This window comes from Cephus cinctus, unplaced genomic scaffold (genome assembly GCF_000341935.2).
Source record: "Cephus cinctus unplaced genomic scaffold, Ccin1 Ccin1_scaffold1205, whole genome shotgun sequence".
Lineage (NCBI taxonomy): Eukaryota > Metazoa > Arthropoda > Insecta > Hymenoptera > Cephidae > Cephus > Cephus cinctus.
The window spans coordinates 360,427-370,452 of NW_014333672.1; the positions used below are offsets into that span (position 1 = coordinate 360,427).

Here is a 10,026-nt window from a genome sequence, read left to right on the forward strand (position 1 = left end):
TTTTTTTTTTTTTTTTTTTTTTTTATTATACATTTTGAGAATCCACCAAGCGATCTCAGAAGTGTTTCACTGTTTTTCTTTTTCAAATAATTTTTTGATCTGTCTCTTCTTTGACATACGCACACAACGAGGAGTAACGCTTAGGCCATTTATTACTGTAGTTTCGCAACGCCATGCGGCCTCCCCCTGTGCTCCTCGTTTCTCTTTCGCCGTGCAGCAAGATTTGTTTTCCAAATACAACATTTTAAGAAATGGCGTCTACAATATTGGTTTGAGCACGTGTTCGCTGCTACCTGCATTCTCAGTTATACGCGATGCCAACGTGACAGCCCGAGTCCGATAATGCTTATCACCCAGTGCCACGAGGATATGATGAAAATATGAATTAGTACAAATTTAACGTTCATACAAGCAATTTTTATTTCCCTCGATAAGACAACCAATCGTCTTCCCCCTTGCAATCTCTTTTACACTTGTTAAGCGAACCAGCTCTCCAGCGCTTAGGCTCTAATTCTAATTCGGTACACGATGGTCGGTTCGCGCTGATTTTGTTAGCAAAACAATCCGGCACGTGTAAAGCGTCAACTTCACGTGGCTTGTGTATGATTTTTTCAGGCGTTTCAAATACATTACTTCTAGCAACTGCCCTACGAAAACTTTCGTGCGGTTACAGCATGGGGTTTGGTACGACTGTGAAAATTCGGTCAAGGTGGTTTTTTTCGGGTGGGGGTCGGGGGTCGATGAATGTTATTGCGACAGTGGTATATAGTCATTTTGTCTTTTGTTCCTTATTCGTGGGTACAATAGAAAGAGAGTGACTGAGGCGGCATCGCTGTAGGAGACAAGGAAGGAGGCGGTCGTTGGGCAAGTCCGCTTATATAGGGTGTTCCAAGGCTTATAGGTCAATCGATAAATGAATGAAGAGCGAGAATCGGGTCAATGACGTGCTGGTTTACATGCACGCAATATACGCACTTATGGTTTTCACCTTTACCGTGTGTTATTAATGCACTGATTTCCCGCGCCACGTATCTGTACGTATCGTCAGTTGCCAATACAGATGAAACAGGACGATAACGTAAAGCGGCGGGTGTCGGAAACGTCTGGTATGCAAAGTTTGTGTAGATGATTCACGCCAAAAAGCACCTAACTTATTCACGAGACACGCCTCGCGTGTCTCCGTTGTCCCGTGTCGTCCGTAAAATTTTTTTTTCTTTTTTCTTATCCACGTGACAAGAAGTCTTGCGAAAATGTGTAATACCTTGTGCACTGTATATTGCTTTCATGTCCGACGGCCACGTATGAGATCACCAGGTGCTTTTGCTCGGCGTTTACGAACACGGAGAAACTAATGTAAATATTGGAAAATAGATCTTAAGCGGAGTTCACAATCTTCGGCCTTTGGTTAACCTGGATCGCCTGATTTTGTTCTACATTCGTGAAAGCATTGACTCAGCCAACCCATCCGTTTTCTCGGGTTAGGAGTCATGTTTATCTTTTTTGTATATTTGAACGATCGAGTTTCTTCGATTTTCTTACTGCAATTCGCAAACCGATTCGTTGACGTTCGTGATATGTCGCTTGGCACTGGGCGTATACCGTGACGTGGAATCCTGCAAGTTTGCTTTGCATAATCGACACAAGGTCAGTGGAAATCAGGTTTGATGCTTACTTTGTAGATTTTAAATTATTTTATCGAGTTTGCTTACTTGAGAATTTCTCACTGGTAGAGAAGAGAAAGAGGATCGTTAAGGTCGTTCGTTATCTTATTTCTGAATTTTTTTTTCTTTCTAACAGCCATTCCTTTTACGTCGAGTCGGTTGAAGTCACTTCCTGCCGGGATATTCTTGCTTTACTTTTTTTTTTTTTCTTTTTTCTATGCTGCACGTGGCTCTAGTTTTCAGTCTCCGGGGCACGGACTCTGGGCGTTGAAAATATATCCAACAACACATATGTACATACGTACGGCCGCTTCGCTTTGGCTTCCTTTCGATACGTTGGTCGTCGCTGCGTTATCGTACAGTGTATTGCGAGTTATCGAAAGGAAGTAAGAGACCTTCGAGAAAAATATCAATGATATTGGCAAAAAGCGTTGATAAGAAATTAAGATAAAGAAAATCTATCGATAGTATTATCGGGCATATCATGTTAGAAGTGCAAGATTTATTAGTTAAAAAAGAATGGGGAAATGAAAAAAAGTTAGGCTAACTGACAATAACAAATATTTCTATTGCGGCTACTAGTGTAACTCGTTTAGCGAGTTTAGCTTTTGACGTACGTAGTATTCTGCAATGTATGTACGTTAATTATGGGCGGTTATGCACCAAGGCGAGTCGATCCAATAAACAAAAGCTGTGAAATCGAAAAATCTCTTTGTAGTGATGTCCAAAAAAAACTTGTAACGTAGCACACGGTATAGCGCGTCTATTTTTGTCACGAGTAAATATTACGATAATTAGTTTTTCCATTGACTTACTCGGTATAAAGGTAATTGAATTTATTTTTACGTGTCCGTTGGTGAGATCGCTTTATTCGACCTGCTGGTAGTCCAGTGATCTTTTTATAATTGTTCATTGTAATTCTAAATCCACTAAGTAATTTAAAACAAGTCATCGATACTGCCATTGTTGTGCGTCCTTGACGGTTAAATATATAGTTTGACGTGTATAACCATAAAACACTCCTGTTTGGTTCTTTAGAGTCAATTATGGCCGAAGCCCTCGTTACTCCTGATTTCACTTTCGATTTTCAATAGGCGCTTGGACGTTGCAAATTAATAGGCGTTCAGTTTGCCAACGGAGGGATTAACGCTCTCGGATTAATTCGTCGAGTTTCCATAGACGCGGAACGTGGCCATGGGACGCGTCTAGATGGCGCTGGCATACGGCCTCAGGAATTGTCACACGTAGGTTTATCGAACTCTTCCAGATCAAGATTCGATATGAAAATTGACCGAGTGATTGTCGCACGGCTGTGGGCCAGTTGGGTGTCGATTGTCGCTCGATCAATCGACTCGGCGTTTTGATGTCCTCGTGAACTGATAGTTTTGATCTTGATCTTTGAGTGAATGGCGACCTTGAAGACTCACGGTCGCCGGATCTTGGATAGACACTTATTTACTTGACTCTATTTCATTTGTCCTTCCCTTTCGAATGGTCGCTCGCGCCTATTTTTCCTTGTCACATCTGCCTATTGCTGTACAGGACTGACGTGTTCCTTTCGCACGTTTTTCCATGCAATTTTTCTAGGTTAAGGACTGTCGTACGCGGTTACGGATCGAATTACTGTGATTTTTGTTGTTATATTAAACCAATTAAGTTACACACTTTTTTTTTCTATAGGCGTTGGCTTAAACACTTGTCGTTAAGTATAGCAGGTTCCAGTTCTTACTGGTCCATTCGTTTGACTGGTCGATCGTGGCAGTAGAAATATTTGAAGAACGTTGTGAGCTCTGTTGTTCCGCTTTATGGAGACGCGGCCGATTACATGCGATTTGCAACTATCCCCTGTTCCGCGAAAATAGATTTTGCATCAGAGCACCGGTCGGGTGTTTGGTTACCTACGATTTTAATTCGAATGCCTGGGAAAATCACGTGGCGACCCGTCCGCATTAGGGACGCCATTACGTGAGCGTGTCTGTCTACTAGACACGGCGCGAAATTCGAAATTCAGCCAAGAGAGTCTCTTCAATATTATTCTACGTACCAGCATTCGACGCGCTATGGAAATGATGGACGATTGTCAACCTTTCGTTTACTTTTGCTGGACAGCAAACGTTTCGACACGAAATTATTTTTAATTTTTTATCGCTCTTACGGAACTCTCGTAATTATTGATTATTCACACTTCGAGAAAGCTGCTACGAAGCGGAAATGCTGTTTGCCGTTATTTTGACAATTTACAAATGTTATATTATTTGATATTCTTTGTACTTTTATTATTATTCAATTATTCAATTATTCAATGTTACAGCACACGCGTAGCTTTTGTCGAAGTATGTTTACCGGGTAATATGTCTTCCAGTAGTTTGTAACGATGAGCCAATTTTCGCGCGAAATTTAAACGGTTAATTTACAACACGAAAGTTTCTCGTCTAAAGAGACGAAGTAAATTACGTGAATGAAGGTTCTTGTGTACGGATTCAACGAAAAGGAATAGAAGGTGGATAAATGTATGACCCTTAGACCTCAATCTTGAGGTTAAGGTCAGTTCAGACTTTGACGATAACGAAATACTTATTTGATTTTGCGGCCGTTTTAGTCTATGGGAAAATTCCATTGTTCGCTGGCAATACGATTTCGAAATAGAAATTTGGGGGGGGGGGTATTTAAGTTTGACAAATTCCAATTTGGCCATTGTATCGGTAAGATCGTCTTTTTATTTTTCTCATTGGCTCCTGTGTTTTTTGTGTTATCGATTGTTTTCAAGAACTCTTACCACGTGATTCAACTGTCCGATAATTTCGGCGATCTTGGATTTGACAGATTTATGTACATTGTACACGTATTATCTATAGAGGTCTCGTTAAATATATTGCAACGTGAGCAGCATCATTTTGTATGTATCAACAAATAGAAAATCTGAGCTTTCACCGAAATAACTAAAACAGTAGAAATTCCTAAATCAACTAGTTTCGCTGAATTCTCATTCGCGTTAGAAGCGAGGTACCTGTTCACAGCGTACTCTAAAAATACATTCCTATTCTCGGCCGTGCAATTACGTTCGTTCGAATCAATTTCATTGGTTTCGGACTTTTTAAAACTTATTAGAAGCGATTGCGTCATTACGATTTTGAAGTCTTTGCATTCCAGGCATTCTTTGCGCCCTTGGTCGTTATGCCAGTGATGCTGGTCATTGGAACACAAGGGGTTGAACGTAACTGACTTCAGTACAAGTACATATGACAAGGAAGTGGCTGGAATAAAATAATCAACGAAATAATTGCCGACCGGAAATCACTAGAACACTAAAAAAGCTCTACTGTACGCTCGTGACCAACTTCTTACGTAATGCCGAATTAGAACATCGTCCGCTCGGTCGCCGAGTCATATCAGACACTTTAAGTATATTTGAAAAAAAATTTTACAGAGAAATATAATTTCAGCCAAAAAGCACTATATATCCTTATCGTTCACTCGAGTCCGAATTTTTTTGAACTTCGTGACTCGATAGTCACATGCGTGTGACGGTCAAGTGCAAGCTTAGCTAATGTCATGTTTTTCTCCCCTTTCCATGGCCCCTAACCCAGATCTTTGCTTCGATCGTTTACCCCTACAGCCATACGCCCCGTTTCCGCCTCCACGTTTCATTACCGTCCTGTCCTCGTTTACCTACTCATTTATATCGTTCGATGGACGTTACGAAAGGTCTGCTCGTATATTCACCCATGTCTATGCACTTGTACCTATATCTATTGCACGCCTTCTGGTTTTTCGCGTGCAATTCCAATGCACCACGGTCGTTGGGTAAATCGGCAGTCGTGAGTTTCGGTGTTTATTACTATAACTTTATTCCCGATGCATTGGGAAAGAGATATACTTTTAGATTTGAATTGAATTGCTCGGTCCGCCGGAGCTTCCACGAATATCCGCTAAGGCGCTAGTATCACCGTCGGCCCTCGCTCGCGTGTCTTCCTCGAAATTCTCTATGGCGCAACTCTGTCTGTTTCTTGCGATGACATGCGGCACTTCTGGCACATCTTCCGTACACGGAGACAGTCACGAAGAACGGAAGCAAGGACATGCAGCACTTGCAGATCTCTTTCGCACGGAGGAAGCCGTAAGAAATAGAAGAGACATGCAAGCATCGTGAAGGTATTGACAAAGGGACCAACCTCGGTGTATTCTGTGTCTGAAACGAATTACGTATATGGGCATTTCGAACCAGTCTAGAACTTCTGTGATGGTTCCAACATATCTCCACGTCCATTGTGCCCACTAGCCGTCCGACGTAAAGTTCTCATAAGGCTGTGGCTTTTTTTCCTAGTATCTGCTCGAAGTATGTATGTATGCAGGTTATGTTGCGAGACGTAGTATACCCGAGGAACGCGACATTAAAGCGTAATCGGAATGTCCATTGAACTGCGTTTGATAATTTTTCGAAAGGTGGCAGATGAGGTAAAAACGGGTTTCGCGTCAAGGACTGTCGATACGTGGGCGATTGTAGGCGTCGTGTTGCAAATGCATATTTAGCTGGTGCGCATGCACTGTTATTTCTACGTACGTGACATAACCTTGAAATGTAAATGGAGAATCACTGGTGTGTATAAAAAAAACAATGGTACGCTTGTTTTGGACGTCTCGAACAATGGTTGGTCTTGTGCGATTTTTTCTCCTTTACTACTTTACCGGGGGTCTTGTATTTGGGTCTTTTAAATTAACAACGAACCAACCGGAACATTGAGCCACGGTCGATGGATCGGAACTTATCGACGTTTCTTTGGCAACTTTACCGGCCTACTCAAACCCGGAACTAATCAATTGGTCATTCGTTGCAATGAGAATCCGCCCACTTGATAACTTATCAAGTATTTAATAGCAGGCGAAATTGTAGTCGGGAGTCATGGTAAGGAGCAGTTGCTGTTGTTAAGGTGAAATTTTACGAGCTTATCACGTGCCTTTGGATCTTCATGGATATTGTCACTTATTTAACTTCCATTCCTGGAATCGTAAATGGGCAAAATCGTGGATAAATAATTATTAGTTGATGGACATTACCCAGAAGTAATGTCATTCTGTCGATTGAATTTTTTAATATTCTTTATTCTTCTTTTTTATCGTCCATCCTTGTATTAATGCTGTGACAGTGAAGCAAAATAGGGAAGCGTTAAAATTCGTGTTGACAATGAATTCTAAAATATGTAACACTTGTAATTGCTTAATGACGTGCAATAGATATCTGTAGATATATAGCTACGTGAATGATATTATACACAAATTTTTCAATTAATCAGGTAATTCGTATATTCTGCTCTTTATACCTTTTTTCAACTTTATTACTCTCACTGTCACGTTTCTATCGGTTTCTATGTTAATAATTGTCGGAGAATATTACGATAAGGAATTCATTATTTATTATTTACTGTAAAAGTTGCTATTGCGATAACTCATACGTGTGTCGTACGTTCTCATCGCCAATCCGATATGCTCAGTCTGTCGTACATTCTGGATTATCACTTGGTGTGAAATTTTTGTTGACAACATTTCTGCCCGGTGCCGAATCTATTGGTTGTATGTAGTTTGTTTTATTCATGGCGTGTGTGTGTGTTTATACAATATGTATATATATATATACTGGTTTTGTAGTAACCCTAGTAAGAGAATCCATTGTTATCGTGAGGCACGTACGCGATGCAGGTTCATTGGCAACGCGAGTAACGGTTCTTGCGCAAAAACCGGAACCTGTGGAATAGGACGGGGCTTTTCTATGAAGAGGACAAAATATGGAGCTAGCACAAAGGAAGGACTGGAAGGTTAATGACGTGAGAGATAATTTGAAATTGCAATAACAATGAGGTATGGATCGAATGAATGTGAAAAAACGAAACGAGGTGGAAGTTTGGAACTGAAACGAAAATTACGTAACTTCAGGTTATATGGCATATCATTGGTAACTCGTGAAATCGATATGAACTGGATATCACTGTGCGACTTGAAGCAGTACTGCTAACCTAACTTTTGACATCCGACGAAGTTCAATTGGCAACTCGCCCGTTTTTTTTATACGTAATATCTTTTTTAGGGGGAATTTTCAGTACACATATTTAACTCTATACTTTAGTTAAGTAAGTTTCTTGTCAAGATTTAATATATTTTTTTCCTTCTAATTTGGCAGACGCATCTGTTTTACCGACTGTTTCGACTTTTAGAGACAGAATCAAACTACCTTACCGGGTGACTCAGTTATTTGGCCTCTACCTACTTAACGTATGTACATACATACGTTGGAAGTTACGTCGAACCTACTTTGCGCACGACTACCTACAGCGTGATGTATGTATTTGTTAGTGAATTTTATTAATAGAAATTCCCCTTGTCCATTGTCTCTCCTCGTGGCTGGTTGAGGACTTGGTATGTTTAATGGTTTTTTTTTGTTGTTGAAAAATTGACATCGTCAATTTTTCTAATTTGTTCTTAGCGACTGACAAATATGGAGTAAGGACGAATGAGGTATAGGTGAGACAAGGAGATATAATTCTTGGCTTATCTTTATTTCGTACTCGCTGATTTTATTCGTCGTGTTTTCACGTCGATTAGCTGTTTGTGAAAATACGTCAGATCAGGTTTATTGTTTATTGGCAACTTTCTGCATTGTGCAATTTTACTTTTTATTCGCTACTTGAAGATTACGCGCCGATACACCGAATGAGACTGACGGATCGACGGCTTCGTAGTAATTCGATCGAAGGTTCAATTTAATATTGTTCTCGACGAACCCTGAGGGGGTCTGTCAAAAGTTGGTAATATTTTAAAGCCGAATGGGTCAGGAACCGGAAGTACTTGAAAAATTATTAATATTATTAAAATTATTAATATTAATCCATTTTTTAAATTCTAAAAGGCACAGGACACATTAGAATTTAAGTCAACGTAACATACATATAATTACTGTCGCGCTTGGATCAATCGATTTATTAGAGCTCATCGATCACTTTTGTCATTTCTATTGTTGCTGTAGCATTTTTATTGCGAAAGGAGCTATACCTCATTTTCGATAGTCGTATTGTTGTTTTTCACGAGTCTTATCGATAATCTCATTGCTCGTGGATCGACAAGGAAATCGAAGTTCGATTCTTTGTCACATTGAATTTTTTGTATAGGAATATTACGAGTGAATTTTGAAATTGTTTTCCCAAATTTATTGTCACTCTCGTAGCCTTCGTATTTTTTGAAAAATACGTAACAAATCAATTTTGACACGCGAAGCATGAAAATTTCATGTCGAATCGGGAGAGAAAAACAAATAAATTCGCACGTAAATAATTAACATTATCGAATCGTGAATCTAAAAATTTTTTATTTTTCAAAATAAGACTCAAAAAACTTCGTCGACTTTCACAACACTAGATAATAGGAATACATCGCATCGTCTAATGTCGATTAAACGGTAGCTAAACGTAGTGTCCTATCGACTTCCTTAAGCCTGACTTTCATTACTGTAAAACGCTTTGTCCTTCGATCATGAGATTAACCATGGCATCGGTGACGTCACTCCGTTACGTCACTATACGTAGAAAAGAAACTTTCGTGTTTACAGTCGTAGCGCCTCCTGCTACCTTTTTTGTCCTTTTCAGTTATCATTATTATTACAATCTTATGTATCTCGTTTTCAAGACATCTAACACGACCATTGTGCAATTCCCGTTTTAGGCCAAGACAATTTTTGGATTTCTAATTGCTAATTTTTTCAATTTCATACTTACGATTATTCCCTTCCCTAGTGTCTTTCGGAACGCTCCAGAAGAAAGCGTTACTAAAACTCTGAGCTTGATTTATCTTTTGACATTTGATATTCCACTTGCCTTATCGCTACGACTGTACTGTTATAGCTAGAAAGTATCTCGAGTCACTCGAATGACTCGAGTCAAGCACTTTTAATGTCTACTCCGACTATACTAGACCCGACTCGGTCAGAACTCATACCGGCGATGCGTCCTCGTTACATGAACTTCAAGTCCAACTGGCACTCAACTAAAGGAGTATCTTCATCCGCCAGCTGGACTATAGCCGGCAGTGGTTGATACGAATGGAAGTAGTTCCGATGGAAGAGGTTGAGGATCTTTTTTTTTCTTTTATTCCATCACACGCGCGCGCGCGCACACACACACACACACACACACACACTGACATGGGTACGAGAAGGGATCGATTTGTTTGAAGTCCCACAGTCACGATCACGCCCTAACGGAATTACGTCACATGGTGATACTTTATCTGATTCTTCACGAAATTCGACCGATTTACGCGATACCTCGTCTTGTTGGTCTATTGGCAACAAAATTTCGCAACTCCCAAAATGTTTAGGAAA

General features: G+C 40.1%; 1 protein-coding gene across 6 annotated transcripts in view; it reads left to right on the forward strand.

The window, feature by feature from the left end:
- Positions 1-10,026, forward strand: part of LOC107272619 (probable phospholipid-transporting ATPase VD) — a 25,379-nt gene that overhangs the window by 4,525 nt on the left and 10,828 nt on the right. The window contains exons 1-2 of one of the 6 annotated variants that reach the window (XM_015749932.2): positions 7,014-7,229; positions 7,305-7,480. The exons of the other annotated variants lie outside the window; for them this stretch is intronic. Of the exons in view, the coding sequence (XP_015605418.1) occupies positions 7,476-7,480 (5 nt within the window). The 5' untranslated portion in view covers positions 7,014-7,229; positions 7,305-7,475. Of the gene's footprint in view, positions 1-7,013; positions 7,230-7,304; positions 7,481-10,026 lie in introns of those variants that run through there. 6 annotated transcript variants of the gene reach the window in all.